This window comes from Capricornis sumatraensis, chromosome 1, assembly GCF_032405125.1.
Source record: "Capricornis sumatraensis isolate serow.1 chromosome 1, serow.2, whole genome shotgun sequence".
NCBI classification, from domain to species: domain Eukaryota; kingdom Metazoa; phylum Chordata; class Mammalia; order Artiodactyla; family Bovidae; genus Capricornis; species Capricornis sumatraensis.
The window spans coordinates 185,269,758-185,291,400 of NC_091069.1; the positions used below are offsets into that span (position 1 = coordinate 185,269,758).

The window sequence follows — 21,643 nt, forward strand, 5'->3', positions numbered from 1 at the left end:
ACAATTTCAGTCTCAGTTCAGTTCACTCGCTCAGTCGTGTCCGACTCTGCGACCCCATGAATCGCAGCACGCCAGGCCTCCCTGTCCATCACCAACCCCGGAGTTCATTCAGACTCACGTCCATCAAGTCAGTGATGCCATTCAGCCATCTCATCCTCTGTCGTCCCCTTCTCATCCTGCCCCCAAATCCCTCCCAGCATCAGAGTCTTTTCTAATGAGTCAACTCTTCACATCAGGTGGCCAAAGTACTGGAGTTTCAGCTTTAGCATCATTCCTTCCGAAGAAATCCCAGGGCTGATCTCCTTCAGAAAGGACTGGTTGGGTCTAGAATGGACATTATTTTCATACAGGTTAATTTTTATCAGGGATATATACAATGTAGAGCAAACTGCATGATACACACTGCTAGGAATGCTACAGATTCACCATTTGCAAAATATGATGCCTTCAATGGATGGGAGGGGAGTTTGGGGGAGAATGGATACATGTGCAAGTATGGCTGAGTCCTTTCACTGTTCACCTGGAACTATCGAAACATTGTTAACCAGCTATACTCCATATAAAATAAAAAGTGTTGTTGTTTTTTTTTTTTAATGATGCCTCAAAAAACCTTGTCTTGAAAGGGAACCATGGCTGAAGATCTCTGAAATAGTAACAATATTTCAAATCCAAAATTCCTGAGAGAAAAAAAAAAAAAAAAAGAATTATCTCATGGTTTAATGAACTGAAAGGAGACTACTGGAACAGATAAAATCTGTGTACCCCTAAAAATACCCAAATTGAGATAAGGGCAGGTAGAGGGCTCAGTGTCATCAGTGATGGCATGAAAGTGTTTTCAGTTTTATCAATCTTGGCCTCATCCATGTGGCTTTGAGCTCAAAGCCTGTGTCTGCACCTCTGGCTTCTCAGGCTGCCCCAGGATGATCTTAGAAGTTTTGGGAGATGATTCTGCCAGTATACCTCCTCTCCAGATGTCTCTAGGTGTTGAGTATCATCCTGTCTCTATTACTCCATGAGTTCTTTACATTCTAAACAAATACATGGGATAAGAAATCACAAAGGTAACTACAACTGTGGGATGGCTGCTGCCACTTCATCACCTAACTTATAAGTTGAGTTTTAAGAGTTTTGATGTTCACAATTAACCAATGTTGTAGGCAAGCTACATCCAGGTAAATTGCATGTGTAACTGCAACACACACATAACAAATCACGAGCACAGAGGGAAAGGAGCAGGTTATCCTTCATCCTTAAGAAAAATAGAATAAAAATTGAAGAACTATAAAACAACTTGAACCCATGAACAAGGTAAACCAGGGAAAGCTATTGCAAAAAATAATTTCATGGGAAATGTTAATAATCTTGTTAGTAATCTTAGTTTTGCCTTTACTATTACTCATTCTGATCCAACTTTTCCCGTTTGTTTCCTCAAAATTTAGACTTACTTGAGTCCCATGAACTCAAACTTATTTATTGAACAATGAATCCAACTTGTCCGAATCTAGCTATTTAATCTAGTCACAGGAAAGTTCTAAATTCATTTGTTGACCTTACTACCTACCAGACCTTGCATTCTTTTCCATTTATAGTGAAGGGGAAAAGAGTATACACAAAAATATACACATGAATTTTTTTAAAGTCAGTTAATAATACTGCATAGACTAGCCCTTTAAGCAAGCCAACAAACTGTGCTGAAATTGTAAAGGCAATTCTTGGTACTTGCACCTTTGTTTAAGAAAAAGAATTCCCTTTGAGAATTTTGCCATTCTCCACCTGTGCTCAATAGCATTAAGTTCAATTCTGGGTCCTGACAAATGAGGCTTTTCATGATAGGTTGAATAAAATTCTTAAAAGCTTTAAAATCCCTACAATGGAACTGTTCAGTGTTAAGTACGGGAGGAAAGATGGAGTGAGGGACAAATCACTATAAGGCTTCAAGGGCTCACACAGGGAAGAGACTTTTCTTTGCAATTCACTTGGATATAGGAAAATATTTTCTAATGCAAAAGAAACACAAGTAACTATAGATATGTTCCTACCTCTGCCACATATTAAAGCCAAAGCAAACTTAAGATTTCCTAACAGGAGGCTTCCATGGTGATCTAGCGGTTAGGAATCCATCTTGCAATGTGGGGGCACCAGTCCGACCCCTGGTCCGGGAAGATGCCACAAGGCAGTTGAGCCGGTGCACTGCAACTACTGAGCCTGCGCTCTAGAGCCCTGCTTCACAACGAAAAAAGTCACTGCAATGAGAAGCCCTTGTACTCCAACTAGAGAAAGCCTGTGTATAGCAATAAAGACCCAGCACAGTCAAAAATAAGTAAATATTAAGAAAAAAAAAAAAGCTTTCCTAAAAGGACAGATCTACAACAGGGGAACTGCTGCTGAGCACTATGCCATTCTAGGGAGCTTGAGTGGTATTTTAGTTCTGTTCTTGCTAGGTAGCTAAAGTTCCATATCTCCTACGAAATTTGTGCCTAGGCCCTTCAAGCTTCATTCCCTCTGCAAAAGGGACATTCTCCCACTATATTTCCACTATATTGTTACATTTAAAACTATCAGTTTTGTATAGTTTGAGCTGCCTTAATAAGCTGCATAGATATTATTTATGAGGTGAGTATTCACTGAATGCACCTCAATTGTTGTTAGGCACCGTTAATTTTATGATGACCAGCTGAGAATTCCTGCTTTTAAGGCCGAATCAGCTGCTTCAAAGGTAACTCTGAAGATGACTCGCTAGAATAAATGTTTGTTTAATTTGTTTCTCTGTTTATTCTTCACTGTTCCTTTCCCAGAGATTTGTAACTCAAAAATGGTTAAGGGAGAGATTCCATTTAATGAGAACTGAATCACAATTAGGGCAATGTGATTAGACTGTAACAGAATTTCTTCCCCCCTGAGGGTACAAGCTTACAACATTAAGTACTAACGAAATTCCATGACAAGAGATTATAAATTTGTAAGACTAAGAGATATCTTAGGCCAACTATTTTAGAATATCTGAGGGTGAAGGACAAGTCTAGGCATTTTTACAAGTTCCCCAGGTGATTTTGTATGTCGTGAGAGTACAGAACCACTGAGAGAGAGTTAAAGCCCTTTTCAGTACAGAGTAGGCTGTTTTCTATAACGTTAATAGATTTTAAGCCCAAAAGTAAAGGGAAACGATGGTAAAACGATAGTGGCATAACGTCTTCCACTTAAGCAGAGACAAAAGCACTAGGCAACAACACTGGCTGTAATAAATGAGTCTAAGTTCTAAGACAGTTTCATGAAAGAGAAAGGCCAGAACTATCAGTGATACGCTGCATGCAGACAAAGGGAGACACACACATTTTGCAAGTCCAGAGACCATTACTCTCTCAGGCTCTGCACGCAGAAGCTGTACCAAGTAAGGCGTGCACTTTAGGCTATGAAGAGTTCCTGCTCCGTTTCTTTCCATTATTTATTTATTTTTTAAACCGGAAACCCCCTAGTCACCTCTTCCAAAGCTGCCATTAGCTTAATGAGATGTGTGTAACATTCGCTGGGATTCGGGGAAGACAGGCTGGAGAAACAGCTAAGCAAGATTATTATATTTTGCTAAGGGTAAATGTCTGGCTTTGGGTATTGAATACAGCTCTACTAAAGGCATAAAAGTTAATGCAAAACAAGCTCAAGGCCCCCACTAAATGTCTATGACTTCCAAGTACCATAATACACTAACACTATAACACTAGAAAACAGCCTATTTTTGGTACTTGAGTTTGTTTTTGAAAATCACCATGCCATTGAGACTTTTTTTTTTCTCATACTACATCTTTTCCATCCCTTCACAATTACGAATGATTATTGGCCAAGATACCCTACAGCCAAAAGCAACAGTGGTAATCAGGTTGGTAGAACCTGGGAAAAGAAAAGTCCACCTTTCCTCTGCAGCAGCTCTGAGGAAGAGAAAGGTAAATGGGGAATAGAAAGGTGAGTGCCTTGGCCAAGGCCAGAGTGAAAGCTGGCACTGGCCCCAAGAGAAAAATGCAGAAGTTCTCCCTCTCAGCCCTTATTTCAAACCACCAGCCATTCTCACTTCCCCTGCCAACAGAGTTGACTTTTGCCAGGGAGGGAAGAACTAGTTTCACAAGCAATTATCACAATAAGAAACAAGGGTGGGGTATGAAGGCATCATAACCATGGTGGATTGTTTTTTGACTCTGTGACCACTGCCAGGCTTTGAAAAGAAATTGATTTGTTCCTTCAACATTTTAATAGACCAGTTTATAATAAAAGCCAACCAGTAATTGTCATTTGCCATGATGTAGTTGAACTTTCTGTCTCAGGGTACAAAAAACTCCTGGGGATGGAGAGAGGCAAACTTGACCTAAATAGTTAACTTTCAAAGTATAAATCTGCTGTAAGAGCCACCACAAATGAACCAGGGCAGGAAAGCAGAAGGGGATTTTCTACAGCCATTAATGGCCATATTACCATTATTATCATTATATAACACAGTAGCATATGGGGAGTATTAAATGGTGTACTTTCCAGAAAGACTCCAGCCAACTGGGTTAGGCAATGGCCTCCTTGAATCAAAACCTATCGCTCCTTGAGGCTTGCATAGCTGCCTTGATTAAACACAGCAGCAGGCTCCAGTTGAAGGGACGATTCCTTTTTTTGAAGGGAGGTAGAATAGAGTAATTGCCAGATGTTTGTAATTTTAGCTATAAAAAGATGGCTGCTTTCCATTCCTGAGTATGTTGAGTCTTTTTTTTTTTTTCTTTCTACCCAAGCTATTGTGGTTCACTAAAATAGGCCACTGCACTGATGAATCATCATTCAAAACTGCAATAATGGAAGCAGCACAAATATGACATTTTAAATTCACATATAAGAGAAATAAGTAAAAATGTATGGGTAACAGTTATATGCAAGGCAACCGAAAGCATATTGCGGTATAAAGAACTCAAGAATCACCTCTTGATTACTTTCAACCTATAGGACCTGGTATAGCCAGTTTCATCACAGAATCTGCATCTCTTCAATTATTCAATGGGAATGAATAGTCCTGTGTGGCCTCCCTCTCAGAGGAAAGAACCCGGGCCTTATCCATCTCCATACCTCGCCTTACATATGCACTCCCCAGAGAAGATGTGAAAATAAATGTGAACGTGTATCAAAACCACATATTATGACATAATCGTGTATGCACATTGTCTGTTATATTGTACATTCACTGTATTTTCTAATAGAATTACTAGAACTGCCACCACCATCACCACCAAATGTTCAGTTCTCTCTTCGGACACTACCTCTTACATTTGGCAAGAAGAAAAGGAAAACCTGGCTTTTACTTAAGCAGTATTAATATAACTGGCTTTGGAGACTGGTGACCTCTTAGGCAGGGGATATTATCTTTCTTAATGAGTAAGGTAAGCATCTCTTTGAGGATCTGATGACATACGGACCCTTTCCCTGAAAAAGACATACACATGGACCACGTTTAAATACAGTATCAGAAGACTGGCTAAATTCCAATTATGAATCCCAGAGATGAAAAGGACCCAAGATAAAATTCCTAAGCAAATTAATCAATTATTTTGTGTGATGATATAATTGACATCTCTAAAATCTCTCTGCCTCAGTGAAGAATTTGGCAAACAAAAGATTTTTAAAGTTAATAAAAATCACTGATTTACTTTATACAGTTTGCTTTTTATAACATTCACTTACATTATTATCTGTAATACTAGTTTAATATTAAGAATGCTCCTTCTTAAAGGGATACCATAAATATGAATCTTTTTCTTTTCTTCAATAGTGACATGGTTCAGGTAAATCCTCTCTGTAAGAAAGGTGTCTTTCAAATTCCAAAAAGGACATATCAACACATCATAATTCTACCAGGAATAAGACAAGCCTATTCTAAAATGTCAAATAGCAAAAGATTACCATAGGAAAAAAAGATAAAACTATGGTTATTTTTTAAAATGGCCAGTAAGAGTTATATTTAGACAATTATGATTAATAGTCTAAGGATGAACAAACTATGGATTATCACTCCCAATGTTAATGGTCATGCTTTAATTTTAATAATAGCAGCAACAATAATGCTGGCAGCTTCCAACAACTTAACCATTATTTTGTGCCAGATATTATGCTAATTTATTCACTTAATTTTGAAAATAACTCTTTGGGATATGTGTATCTCTATTCTAATGTAAGAACATATTAAGTAGCTACTTAAATGAGTTAGCTCAAGTTCTTAGAGAAGTAAGGACTAAAAAAAAAACTTGAACCCAGATCTGATGTTAGAGTCTATGTGCCTAACCACTGCCTCCTGAGCCTCCCTTCTTTTATCCTTCCAATCCTATCCTGGCCCCAAGTAAACTCTTCTTTCTGAACCCTCTGAGAAGTTAGCCATAAAGTCACTTCACAAACAGAATTTATAGCTTTATAATGTGAGTTACCTGATTATTTTCATATGTCATGTTTCCAATGAAAATATAAACTGCTTAAGGGCTAACATGTGTTTTTACTCTTTTCCTATCTATTAGAGAGTTCCAGTGAATAAAAATGGCAAAGATGCATCTGAATTCAGCTGAGTAAGGAAACCGAAGAACGCTGAGGGTGAGATATGAAGATGCAAATTCAGCCTACTGAGCTTTGGGTGGGTATATGCTGTGCTGTGTGGCGCTTAGTCGCTTAGTCATGTCTGACTCTTTGCGACCCCCCATGGACTGTAGTCTGCCAGGCTCCTCTGTCCATGGTGATTCTCCAGGCACGAATACTGGAGTGGGTAGCCTCTCCCTTCTCCAGGGGATCTTCCCAACCCAGGAATTGAACTAGGGTCTCCTGTATTGCAGGCCGATTCTTTACCAGCTGAGCTACCGGGGAAGCCCTGGGTGAGTATGTGTAACACCTTAAATAGTGATGTTTATAGATACACATCATCTCACTTGGAGATTTCTTTCCTAGTAAATAATTTTTACAAAGGAAGCACTTAATAAACCACAAGTCATTATTATATAGGAACAAATCAATAACAAAATATCAGCAAATTTAAATGTCATTTTAATTTCATTTTAATGTCAATAAAACTACCAATGACATCTAAGTCTAAACAAGATGACATAATTCACTGGAATTAATGGCTATTTCAAATGGTTTTTCCAAAGGCTCTCTGAAATACTGTCTTCTTGATGATGATTTACAGAGATTACCTTGGCTGTTTTATACTTTCACACACCATCTCATGCACAGGTGATGCTAAGTAATTTTCACATGTTATTTGGACAAATTCTGCTTCAAACATCTCTGGTAAAGATTAGGAAAAATAAGCGCAAGAGTTTTCTTTTAAAAACTATTCATAACATTAACACAAGATGCAAAGTAGTACAGAGGAAAAGCTCTGGACTTGGAATTAGGAAACAAGGATTCAAATCCCACCTTTGCCCTGTGCTGGTTGTTTCGCTTTGTCTAACAGTCTCTGTATACTGAGGGTCATGATACCCACCTTTCACAGGGCAACAGAAAAGATCAGGTTAAGAATGAAGCTGAGTGGCCTTCAGGAGAAATAGACTAGGTAAGTCCGCTAAAATGTCTCCCACATTCTTTCAAAAAAATTCTCCCAGAGAAATTGTATCAGTAATAGCAACAGTCAACAATGATTACGCAGTGGTTATTCTACATTACCAATGGTTTATTGAAGGGAAAACACTCAAATCTGATCAAATGTGGCTTGCCCACTTATAAGCTTCATCCTGAATCCTCTGCATCTCAGATTTTTCATTTGTCTCTGGGAACCTTAATAATAAAGGAACCATAATAATGTTACAGAATATAGTGGTAATTAAGTGAGATATTACATGGGAAAGTGCTTCAGAAACAATTCACACACACACACACATCTTTAAAGTTGCAAGTTGTAATGAATATTTCATAATAAAGTCCTTCTTGCTTCTTCCTATTTTCTCAGGATCACCCAAAAAGGAGATAAACCAGAACAACAACAACAAAGTTATAGTTGGCTCACATCTCACATTCTTAAGGATGAGTATTTGACTGGGTAAACAGACTGCTTTAACTTAGTTTGGGGAGAATTAAAAGGCAGACTTGGTTTTTGCCTCTGCCTTAGAGATGTAGAGATACCTTAGAGATGTAGACATGTAGAGATGGTCTTAACATCTCTACATATAGAAACATTTCATTCTCAAGCATGATAGACTCTTGGAGAGAAATGGCTGGACCATTCTGGCCAGGACCACCAGCATAGTAGCTCTTGCCCAGAGTGTAATAAGACTGATATACTTTTGCTTCTTGGTATTTCCTCCCTGTAGCTAGCCACCCTTCTGGAGCTATTCCTAGAGATATGTGTCAAAGCACATGAGACGTTGAGTCTACTCAGAGTGAAGTTACTTTGCTCATATTGCAAAGCTACCAGGAGCCTCAATGCACTACCTAAGGACGTCAGCAAAGCACTTCGAAAATTACAAGCGTCAGAAGGGATACCTTGCTCTGCATTCACATGCCATTCCCTTTGCTTGGCATGCCATGCTGTCTGCCACCCTTTCCTGTGTGGCTAACAACTAGTTCACTCTCCAAGAGTCAGCTCAGATGTTTCCTTCCCTCTGAAGCTTTCCCCATCCCACATCTTTCATGTCCTTTAATTCACTTAACAGATTGCAACATCTGCTATTGCGTGTTTATCTTGACTAGCAGACAATCTATTCTGCCTGAAACCAGCAAGACACAGGAAAACATACAGAATGGATAATAAAAGATGCTGGAAGGTCAAAGCACACAGTAGGCTCAGGGTGTCATAGCTCAGGGTCCTGCCCTCCTCTGTCCCTGGTGCTATTCCTAGCCATCCAATCTCTGGACACTGTAAATCTAAGGAAGGAGGATAAAAATATCATATCATGATTTTTTTTTTTCTTTTACAGCTCCTAGGGTCAATCATTTTTTCAGGGTATGATTTCTTTATATGGTATATTTGCCGAAAGGCTTAGGTGTCGGGTTTATTTTTATAATATTCATAATGAATCTATTTATAGATGATTTACATAGGCCTGTCATGACCCAAAATCAGCTAAGATTTCAGGCATTGCTACCTGAAATCATGCAAGAGCAAGTGTTCTATTATGAAGGAGTTTGGGCATTGCTGAGGCATCTAGAAGAATCTTTCTTTTTTCTTTACATATTGTTTAGTTTTTGGACACCAGTTAAAACTCCTTGGGACAACATATGCAGGAAATTGGTATTTACGATGAAAGCACAGGGGAAAAGCATAGCATTGTGAAGGAGGATCTGAGTCCCTGAATCTCTACATTGTCTACACGTCAAAGAAGCATAAGACTTCCGCAGCTACTGTCATTAAGGAGACGATCTGTACCCACAGCACCTAGAGAAGGTTCAAGAGCATTAATAGAGGACTGACCCCTGAAGTTACTGAAATAAACAAATAGTTTCCAAATTTTGGTTGAGACCCAATCAGAATTACCTGACAAGTTTTATTTTGTTTTAATGTAGACTCTTGGGACCCATGCCCTGAGATTCTGACTCTGTAGGACTGATGTGAGCCCCAAAGATGGTGTTCTTTGTTTTTTCTTTTTTTTCTTTTTAATGTTCCCCAAGTCAGTCTGATGACTGGCTTGCTTTAAAAAACCATTATAACAATGATCTCCAAATGGTGCATAAAAGATGGTACTCTGAAAAGGAGAAAAAAACACTAAGAAATCTATATGTATTTATTTATATATGGTTGTTATACTTTTTATTTTAAAATACAGGTGCACAAAAAATTGTAAATACAATATAAACAGTCCCAAGAACCACTCACTCACTTTCTCCCAATGGTAACATCTGAAAAGATAAAATATAATATTAAAGCCAAGAACACTGACTTTGTTTCATTACTGGTCATTTCAGTTCAGTTCAGTCGCTCAGTCATGTCTGACTCTTTGCGACCCCATGAATCGCAGCACGCCAGGCCTCCCTGTCCATCACCAACTGTTAATGAGTCCTTATTCATTTTTCACCATATTTTAACCTGTATTCCTTTGTGTATCTTAGAGCTAAGCTATTTTAACCCATGTACAGGTTAATGTAACCACCACCGCAAGAGAGATACACAACTCTTCCACCACCAACTCCCCGTTGCTTTCTCTTAATGTGAACACCCATTCTCTGCACCAGTCCACCCCTCATCCTGTCCCCCCAACAACCATTATTAAATGACTCTCTATCTCTAGAGTTTCATCATCTCACGAATCTCTTATAAATGGAATCATATGATATATGTAATCCTTCCAGAGTGATTTTTCCTTTTTCGTTAAGCATTAATGCCCTTGAGGTGAATCCAGCTGCTGCATGTATCAGTAAATCATTCCTTCTTATTAATAAATAGATTGGATGGATGGATCAGAGTCTGTTTAAACATTTACCGACTGAAGGATATTTAAGATGTTTCCAGTCTCTTGGCATTATAAAATAAGTTATGACATTCATGTATAAGAGTTTTTGTGAACATAACTTATGTCTCTGGATTAAATACCCCTGCTGCTGCTACTGCTGCTAAGTCACTTCAGTCGTGTCCGACTCTGCGCGACCCCATAAACGGCAGCCCATCAGGCTACCCCATCCCTGGGATTCTCCAGGCAAGAACACTGGAGTGGGTTGCCATTTCCCTCTCCAATGCATGAAAGTGAAAAGTGAAAGTAAAGTCGCTCAGTCGTATCTGACTCCTAGCGACCCCATGGACTGCAGCCTACCAGGCTCCTCCGTCCACAGGATTTTCCAGGCCCCCAGGGTACGACAACTAAATCATATGGCTAGTATACATTTGTTGTTGTTGCTGTTTAGTTGCCAAGTCATATCCTACTCTTTGTGACCCTACGGACTATAGCATGCCCGGCTCCTCTGTCCGTGGGATTCTCCAGGCAAGAATACTGGAGTGGGTTGACATTTCCTCCTCCAGGGGATCTTCTTGATCAAGCGATCAAACTCAAGCCTCCTGCATTGGCAGGTGGACTCTTTACCACTGAGCCACCAGGGAAGCCCCTTTAGTAGTCATTTACTTTGGTTTAAAAAGAAAAAAAAAAAAAAAAAAGCTGCAAAAAGAGTTTTCCAGACTAGTCATACTATTTTACATACAACTTCCAGCAATGTATGAGAGCTTCTCCACACCCTTATTAGCAAATGATGTGATTTTTCTTTTTAGCTGGTTTAATGGGTGCATTGTTTAGTCCACTAAGTCATGTCTGACTTTTTGCAACACCATGGGACATTGCCCACCTGGCTCCTCTGTTCATGGAATTCTTCAGGCAAGAATACTGGAGTGAGTTGCCATTTCCTTCTGTAGATGTTTATTTATTTTTATTCTTGAACAAGAAATTAAACTTTCTTCATATTTAAAATATGGAGTGAAAATTGTACTTCACATTTATATAATTTAAAAATGAAGACGATTAAAGAGAACTTCACCACACAGTATTGCACTATTCACAGTTTTTGGAGTCAGACTTGGATGAAAAATCTACCACCTTCTTAAGGCATTCATTTCAGCAGTTAATTAAGTGGCAAGTTATGAGATAAGAGATTTTGGTCAACAATTCATGAATTCCTTTTTGTCCTAAAACATTTAATCCATTCTGTGCACATACATTAATTTTATCACTGGAGATTATAAGCAAATCACCCCAAACCCTTCAGTGACATAGAACTGCAATAATCATGGAAGGATCCAAGATCCAGACTCGGCTTCACCACTTACTGTTCTGTGATACTGAACAAATACCTGACCTTGCTGAGGCTTCACAACTGAGGTAGTAACACCTGTCTGTATTCAACAATTTTGATTTGCTATTTACAGCATTCCTAGAGCAAAGGCCCTATACCTCCTAGAAATGTATTATGGAAGTAACTATCCTTATCTGAGAAATGAATGTGTATTCAATAATTTTTAAGATTTATTCTGTTCAAGAATTGTATAACAATATAATATTGAGGCACTAAGATCCCTATCACTAATATTAGAAGTTTATAGTGTTTATCAGCATTTATGAATATTATTAATAACTATTTATACTGCTATACATTTATTAATCTTATGTTACTGGTATCACTAGTTAATTATTAGTAATAGTCTGTATCAAATTATGAAATGCATTTATTAAATACTATTTAATAATTTTATCAATATTAGTTAAGTCGCTCAGTCGTGTCCAACTCTTTGTGACCCCATGGATGGTAGCCCACCAGGCTCCTCCGTCCATGGGATTCTCCAGGCAAGAATACTGGAGTGGGTTGACATTTCCTTCTCCAGGGGATCTTCCCAACCCAAGGATCGAACCCAGGTCTCCCATATTAGAGGCAGACGCTTTAACCTCTGAATATTACTGAATATTAATCAAAGCATCTAGTTATTTTTATTATAGCAAGGAATACACTCTACAAGGGCAGAGATCAGTCTCCATTTGGCTCATTACTTCCGCTCCTAGAAGAGTGTCTGTCTGGCGCAAATTCTGCTTTAAGTAAATGATTGTTAAATGAGAATGCAAAAGTAATTCCTAGAGTTGTAAGGTATTTTATGGTTTGTTAAACATTTTTACACTCATTATGTCTGATCCACAAAACCACCTCATAAGATAATTAATATTACCAACTAGTTTTATAAAGTAAGAAAACATGAAACAGAAAATTGACATGTCCAAGGTCAAGGAGTGAAACTGAGGATTGAATGTGAATGCCCTGACCACCAAGTCAGCACTGAATCTTGGCTCTTTTGAATGTCAATAAGGCCTATGCATATTTAGTAAAATCTGATTTCATGATTTCATACAAAGAATTTTAAGTTCTTTTCAGGAAGATGCCATGTAAAGATCAAACAAATACAACTAGTATCTGACCCTTTAATGAATACACAGCTTATCTTTTCCCCCCGCAGTCTCTGAAAATTTAAACTCATTTACTGTACTCCACAATGAGAAATGAGGCTAAAGATGCTTGCCCTGAGCCAGAAAAGGGGCACACCAGTCAAACTGGGGTGTTTTCAGTGAACTTGTGACTGTCCTGTTAACAGACCACAGTTTGTTATAACAGTCTGAGAAGCTGTGAGTGTTCTGTGATGGCTGGCGATTTAAAAGGACTGTTAGAACTATACAAAGACGACGTTTCCCCTTTGTGCCTGCAAAGTCACAGGCCAGATTCACCTTTCACACCAGGGAAGAGACTAGAGGACTCCAGAGACAGAGAGTGCAGGTTGAGCAAAAATACTCAGATACAACTTGCTCAGAGTTCACATCAGTCCTTACACATTTTCTACTACCAATTATTTCAGGAATAAAAAGTAAAAGCTTTCACTAACTGCAAAAGGAGTTCAGTTCAGTTCAGTTCAGTCACTCAGTCGTGTCCAACTCTTTGCGACCCCATGGACTGCAGCAAGCCAGGCTTACCTGTTCCTCACTAATTCCTGGAGTTTACTCAAACTCATGTCCATTGAGTCGGCGATGCCATCCAACCATCTCATCCTCTGTCATCCCCTTCTCCTCCTGCCCTCAATCTTTCCCAGCATCAGGATCTTTTCAAATGAGTCAGCTCTTCACATCAGGTGGTCAAAGTATTGGAGGTTCAGATTCAGCATCAGTCCTTCCAATGAATATTCAGGACTGATTTCCTTTAGGATGGACTGGTTGGATCTCCTTGCAGTCCAAGGGACTCTCCAGAGTCAAAGCAGCAACAAATTGGTTTATATGCACAAGATTAAAAATGGCAGAAGTAATCCATTCCAAATTACTTTTTCAAATACATTGCCATAAGTGGCCATCAATTTCACTCACATTTTTGCTATCTGTTGAAAAAACAAATATGTCCTGCCTGACCAGGTTACATGACTTCACATCACTAAGGGCCAGTTCAACACCAAATAGCAATAATCAAAGACTCAGCAATTCCTAGGAACCAAGCTCCAATTTTGTCTCTTCCAATCTAAGACAGCAGAGACTTAATGGAATGAGCACATTTAAGACCTGAATTCTGGAGCCAGTTCAGCCCCAAACTCCTGGATAATCTTGGGAAGATATTCTTTCCCCTCTCAGACTGAGTTTTCACATCTGACAAGTGAAAGAACTGCCCTAGAAAACCTTAAAACTCTTTTCTAGTTCTGCTGCTCAAAGACTTTGTGATTAAAACATGAAGAAAGGCTTGGGCAGGAAAGTGGAAAGCAAACAAGTTTGGCTGCCATTTCCATCATGGGAGACCAATTGTTTAAGATGGCATTTTGTTCTCAGTACTACGTTTACCTCGGGTTAGCAACAGGCAATAACTACTCCCTCTCCACAGAATGGATTGGGAGCCTCAGGTAGAATAAAAAACAGAGAGATCTAGTAAAAAATTTCCAGGCTTAGGATCCTCAATGAATAGAATTTATTTCACCTATTCTGATTTGACTTTACCAGTCTAGGTGAAGCAATGTAGGCAAAGCTTGCAAACAGAGGCTTTGTTTATATTATACAGAAGCGTATAAGGTAATATACATAGGAAAGTTTTTTTTTTTTTTAAAGCAACCATTTTGAAATTAATTTCAAAGAAAAATCATGAAATAATAAAATAATGAATTCAAAATAGATGAGGCAATCTAGCCCAATCTCTAATAAATAGAACCTTCTAAAATCAACAAGAGCCCTAGATATAAAAAATGGAGCCTAGCTCTACAATTTTATCAACTATGTGATTAATAATCACATAGTTGAATAATCACATATTATTGAATAATTCTTGAATAATACCCTTTACTTTGGGTAGTTTACCACTTGGTATAATTGCAATACCATCTGTTCTATCTAACTCAGAGAGCTACAATAAGAACAGTCTTTTGAGAATTAAATAACAATGAATATGGAAGTGCTAGAAAAATTATAATGGATTGTACAAACAAAAGGAATTCTACTAAAATGATCATGTGTAATTTGTACCCTATGGATTCACTTTTTAAAAACTCTTATATAAATAATATTTTTAAAAGAAATTTCAGAAATTGGAGAAAGTCAACTCCAGACCACAAGATAACTCCAACTTTACAAACCTACAAACTTTACAAATCTTTCTGTATTATAACCTATTGTAATAAGAAACACAAAATATTATCACAGTTCATTCAGCCAAATTATTGAGAGAAAGAATTTCCAATTGCCAGAGTTAAAATAGTAAGAAAATTTCAAAATCATTTCATAAAACAATGTATTAATAAACGAAAACAGATCATTTTCTTTGGTATCTACCAAGGATAGAAAAGGCAAGATTTATACCCTGTTCTGCCATTAAAGTCTAAGGCTTTGGGAAATTTTTGCAAACTGGAAGCAGAGAGAGCCTAGATTACAAGATAAAGAACACTACTGCTAGTACTTTAAAGACCAAAAGAAAAATCATGTCACCTTATTCCCTCACCAGTCTAGAAGAGAAGGTAAAGAGAAAAAACCACACATACATACCAAAATCATTCCATAAAAAAGTACACAGACACTTAACATAGTAAAATTTGCAAGAAGACAAAACAATAAAAAATATACATGGGCTCATAAGTATATAGTACAAGACACAGAAAGGCATTTGGAAATGCAGGGGCATTCCAAGACACACAAGCTGTGGGAAAAAAAAAAAAGAAATCAATGATAAATGAGAACAATGGTAGCAAAATCACAAAACCCTAAGGCCTAAAGAGCTACTAACTGGGAAAAAAAAGTACACCCCACTTTTAACTGTGCCAAAGCCCTTCAGAGAAAGTTATTAGTGGAATACCTTATAAAAGAAAATTATAACATATGGTATCACATAAATATAAATTGATGTGGAAAACATGTGGGTACTTTTTCAACTTTCACAGTCAGAATTTAAAAATGAGAAAGCAAACCCCAGAGATTACAGACATAAGACCAGGGAGAGAAATGTAATCAGTAACTAACTTCAAGGTAGCAGTGGTTAAACAAATCCTAGGTTACCAAGCTCAAGGAAAGGGGAGAGGAAGTAAAAATAACCCACACAGAACCATAAACCCTGAAAAGTATTTGAGAAGCCTGAATATGAACCTGGATAAGCAGGTTCACAGTGCTGTAGCTTAACTATCACTGCAAACATCACTGAGTACCTACTGTGGGTCAGGTGTCCTTCTGGATGCTGTTGGGAGTAAAGGCATGAGTAAGGCAGCCCCAACTCCAAAAGGTCTGACTCTACCAAAGGAGACAGGCCCACATACAAGTAAATCTATTAGAAGGACAGTTGTGCAAAGGATTGTATGAGATGCATAGGGGTTACAGTACAGGGAAAGAGTCCTCACTAGAATATAATACAAGGTCCTGATAACTCTGGACTCAGGCAAAGGGGGCTTGAGGTCTAGCACCAACTTGATGACAAGCAGGTCATCCATCTTCAAACAAATCACTTACAGTCTCTGCACTGCAGTTTTTCATCTTGACACCAGCAAAAGGTGGGTTATGATTTCTGTTAGTTTTACGCTGTCTTCATGGCTGAGGTTCTTGGAAGTCAGACTCTGAATTAAGCTATGAATGCTAAGGCTTTATGGGCAAAAAATGGAGGGTCAGGATATACAGAGGCAAAGGATAGCGTGAGCTGAGCTAACAAGACCTTGGCATCATCAACTCACCCTATAAATGAAAACTGTGTTACCTACTACCTGGGGATTTCACTAATGGTACAGAACATTCTAAATGGACCAAAAAAGAAAAAGAAAATGCATATAAACTTTAGAAAATGTATTAAAAATTAAACAAAAGTAACATGAATTATAAAAATGTTGAGGGCAACAGAAGATGCACTAACATTTAAATTAAATATAAAGGAAAGTAAATCTTACACTTCTAACAAATATCGTGTCATAAGATACAGCAGATGAAGAGACGGAGCTACATTTTAAAAAGTCTGAATATCCATGAACCTTTATCCATGTTTGCCTTTAAAATGCATATATGCAAGAGAAATCTCTTCCTTTACGTATTCAAAAAAGGTTATATTAAAAAGAAAGAGAGACTGGCAGAATTGCAAGAAAGACTCAAGACTTCAGAAATTCAATGAGACTGAGTTGCTTCGAGAGAGGATGCCACGTTCCAAACTGTTTATTGCAAGAGAATTACTGAGCAGTGCACTCACCCATCCAGCCATCCGCCATCCATCCAAATATATATACACATAAGAAGATACAGACATACATTTGACCACACACAACCATTCCCACTAAAAACACAGTAGCATAATAAGAGCCAAGAGGAACATAAGGATGAGTGAGAAACCATATCTTGTTGCTTAAATGGGGAAACAAAGCTTACATTCTTATAAGGAAGTGAGGAGGTGTCACCATCATATGGGGCCCGAGTGCCACATATGCCAGGAAAAGGGGGACGAGCAGCAGAGCAGGCTGGGTGAGGACGGTAGCCTCACTTCAGAACCACAGAGAGTGTCACCTTTCATCTCTAGGTTCCCATCTTTTGATGTGAAAAAGCACTGGGTTCACAGAGTTACAGGACAAGGCAACAGAACGACAATGAACAAGCAGAGTGCCTCACACAGACCATCTGGTCAACAGCGGCAGATTAAGGACCGCAGGAGAGCAGCCGAAGGAGGAGGAATCTGACAGTCAGAATACAATGCATGCGGAAACGCAGGGGGAGATTACTTCCGAGTACCTCCAATCCAGGGCGTGCCCAGACCCTGGAGAAGGTGACACAAGCAGGCTTGCGACAGGGAACAAAAGGGTGGTGAGGCGGCATGGTAAGAAAGAGCAGAGTGGAGCAAAGAGCTGCAGAGGGTCAGAGATGGAGCCAGTGTCCCTAGAGAACCAGCTGGGCAGTGAGAGGACCCCGCAAAGTATGGTGACAAGGATGGGGCATCTCAACACAGAAAGACTCGGCCGAGGGTCCAACTCACTAGAATTCTCAGCACTCCGAGTGAAGACGTCTGAAGCGCAACCATCACCTGTTTTTCCCCTCCCTCTCACACATGCCAACATGATACAGAACCTGCCCCATCCTGACCCTCAAGTGTGCACTGACTGTCCTAACTACTAAGCCCGCCACACAGCTCTGCCCCATTCCCAGTAAGAGGGACTGTCTTTATTCTCTTCATATTAGAGGGAAATCCACCCTACCTCTCCCCCAGAATGAAGAGGCAAAATAACAATCTAGACAAAATAACTAGAGAAGGAAAAAAATGTCTAAGTGCCTTATTGGGGTCACTTCAAACGGACACACCATCAGATCACTGCTTGGTAGCACGTGGGACACTTGTCCGATGGCAAGAGGGAGGGGACATGGGTGGGAGGCACATTTCTACAAGACAATGGGATGGGGGTGGAGGATACTGCAACAGAAGAACACTGAGCTATGAATGAAGGGAGGAGGGCTCTAGTTTTAGCTCTGGCCAAAATCACAGTCAGATAACCCCTAACAGATTTCAATCTGTATGCCCAAAAGAAGAGCTGCCTAGGTGGTTACTAGGTGTTCTTCAACGTTTGACAGTCTCTGTACTATGATAACCATACTACAAAATTATTTTCCCAATGCAACACTGTCCTACAAATCACTTTTATTACAGTGAACTCTCCTGTTGTAGGCAGCCACCTCGGCAATGCCCACACTCACCTTCACCACCAGGTTGCCTGTATGGATTGTACTTGGGCTTTGGCGCAACAACTGGGGCAAACTTCTTGGGTGGTTGCTGTGTGGACACTGAAATGCTGGGGGTCCCAAAGGAATGGGTGGTCTCCATCCGTGCAGACACATGGCCAAGAGGCTCAGCAGTACTTTTTGGTGGCAGCCAAGATGGGTGAGACATTGTTGAATCTAGAAGTAAAAAGAAACAGTTGCTTTTAAAGAAACACAAAAATGAAAGCAGTATAGTTCACTTAATTATTGTTTCTTCTTAATCTATACCTAATGAAATTTTGAAAACAGACTCTGAGATGATGAAAGAAGGAAGGAAGGAAGAAGGAGGAGGAGGTGGAGAGTTATGAAAAAAACTACCTTAACTGAAGGAGGAGAAAAATTGAACACTCCCCTCAACCCATCCTGAATACCTCTCTTCCAACAGTTACCTATTTTAGCGCCTAGCATTCTTGAGGTAATAGATATGAACAAGAAATGGTTCCTAGCCTTAAGACGTTTCTATGGTAGGAGAATCTTATATCAGTAAGGTTGGAAAAAAAGCTTCAATTTCATCAACAATCTATTAAAATGATTACCACATCAATTAAATGATGATATTATCTAAGTGAGGCTTCCCTGGTGGCTCAGACAGTAAACAATCTGCCCTCAGTGTGGGAGACCCACCCACGTTCGATCCTTGGGTCAGGAAGATCCCATGGAGAAAGGAATGGCTGGCTACCCATTCCACTGTTCTTGTCTGGAGAATCTCGTGGACAGAGGAGCCTGGGCTACAGTCCATGGGATCACAAAGAGTCAGACACAACTGAGCAATCAACACATACATACATACCTATATTATCTAAGTGAGGTAAAAAATAAAGTGCTACTAGAATGCAGAAAAATGTAAAATTACTTCTTGCAGGGAGCAGAACTAAGTCCTCATTAATGAGGTGACCTTCAGATTGAGCTCTGAATGCTGAGTAGAGGTCAGGCCTGAAAAACACAGGCAATGATTTGCGGGTAGGAAAAGTACACAGAACTTCAATTTCATGTGGCTGGAGGGGGAAAACGGAAAAGTAGCTAGCAAAGTAACTAAAAATGTGGGATGGAACCAAAGCACCGAAAGCTTTGTGTGCAAACTTGAGGACTTTGGATTTATTTTGTAGGCATTAAGGAATTATTCAAGGTTTATTCTTGAAACAAGGGCATGACTAGTGCATGGCAGGACACTTTAAGATGATGCCTCTGGCAGAAGCAGTGCTGCTGCTCACCAAGGGGTACTTGGAAATGGGAAAGGGGCAGTGTTTGCCACAATGCCTGCGAAAGGTACTGCTGCATAATGGCCAGGGGCTACAATATTCAGCCCCTAAAAGCACAGCGAAGACCCCCATAACACCCATCAGGAACTCTGCCCATCAGTGAGCTCAAACCATACTGGATCTTTAGGAAAAATTCAATTAGGAAGGGGATACGACAGCCAGCCCAGGGACGGCCCTACTCAGACTAAAATATGCTCTGTGAGAAAAGAAAAAACGATGTCTCGGTGTCAGGATAAACCAACCACCCCTCCAGGCAGCATGCAGGCTGGGGCTGAACCTCACATTCTCTCCCTGAGGAGGGCTCTCCAAGTCTGATTGCAAGAGCTCTCCAGCAAGGGGAGGCTCGGAAGCTTTCCTCACCCTCTCCAGCCCCAAATCCACCCTGTAATTTATTACTGGGGCTGAATTAATTGAGAGGGCTCCATGATTACCTCCAGATGTCTGTAACAACAAAGAACATTGGTGTGTGTGTGTGTGTGTGTGTGTGTGTGTGTGTGTTTCTGTGTGGGTGGGTGGGTGTGTGTGTGTATGTGCGCGTATGTGTGCACAGTTGCTCAGTCGTGTCCAACTCTGTACGACCCCATGGATTGTAGCCTGCCAGGCTTCTCTGTTCACGGGATTTTTCAGGCAAGAATATGGAGTGGGCTGCCATTTCCTCCTCTTGGGGATCTTCCCGACCCAGGGATTGAACCCTCGTTTCCTGTGTCTTCTGCATTGACAGGCAGTTTCTTTAGCACTGAGCCACTAGGGAAGCAAAGAACACTGAAAACTCAGGAGAAAATGCAGGGTCAGAACGTGGTATGGCCGTGGAGAGATGAGGGTAATGTGGGGAGATGGGGCCCAGTGTGACCTGCGTGGCATTAGACTACATCAGGATGGCTGACATGGCCTTGAGAAGCTCTGCTTCCCTCATCTGGAGTCCCGGGTACCCTTGCTCCCTGCTCTCAAAGAGTTTCATGGCAACCAGTTGAGATAACAGTGTTCAAGTGTTTTATATACTGTTAAATGCTATACAAAGTGAAGAGAGGAAAATTGTTGGAGATGTAGCTCTCTGATCAAAGAGGATGACATGAGCCAATGAGGAAGCCTCAAACATAGGAATAAGGAGTCTGCTGTTACTTAAGCCTATGGTGGTGACACCGACTTTCCACTCTGGTTGCACGGCCTTCTTTTCTCTTCCTCCCCTGTCCCTTGTGCATATGCTTTGTACACAGTAAAGTTCCTCAGAAGAGTGGGGACCATATTTTATATACCCTGAAACAATCATTAAACCCCAGCACAAAACCGATACAGAAAAACAACCATGAATTTGGTTTATTCCTGGTTCTTAACACTGGCTGCACATTTTAAAGTCTATGATTTATTTTTTTTTAATGCCAAAACCAAGCTCATGTCTCAGGGTTGAGAAACATTAATTTTGGCTTTATTTGTTTAACTGAGCCTCAGTGTTTTACTAAAAGGGGTTAAAGTGTCTGTTCTACTTTCAGTCAGACTAAAATGAATACAAGTGGGGAACAAGTAGGATAAAATAAAGATTTGAAGATTTTAATGCATCACACACATTTGTAATATAAATGTTATTTGTAGATTTTTTTTAAATGGCTTAATATTATCCTTGCAAATTTTCTATAAATCTCAAGCTATTCCAAAATAGGAAATTTAAAAATGGGTTAATATAGGATACAGTGATTTCTAAAGCAAAGAGGC

General features: G+C 39.6%; 1 protein-coding gene across 1 annotated transcript in view; it reads right to left on the bottom strand.

Annotated features, from left to right (window-relative positions):
- LPP (LIM domain containing preferred translocation partner in lipoma) overlaps positions 1-21,643 on the bottom strand; it is a 729,950-nt gene that overhangs the window by 469,209 nt on the left and 239,098 nt on the right. The window contains exon 4 of the mRNA XM_068970945.1: positions 18,615-18,815. Within this exon, the coding sequence (XP_068827046.1) occupies positions 18,615-18,807 (193 nt within the window). The 5' untranslated portion in view covers positions 18,808-18,815. The remainder of the gene's footprint in view (positions 1-18,614; positions 18,816-21,643) is intronic.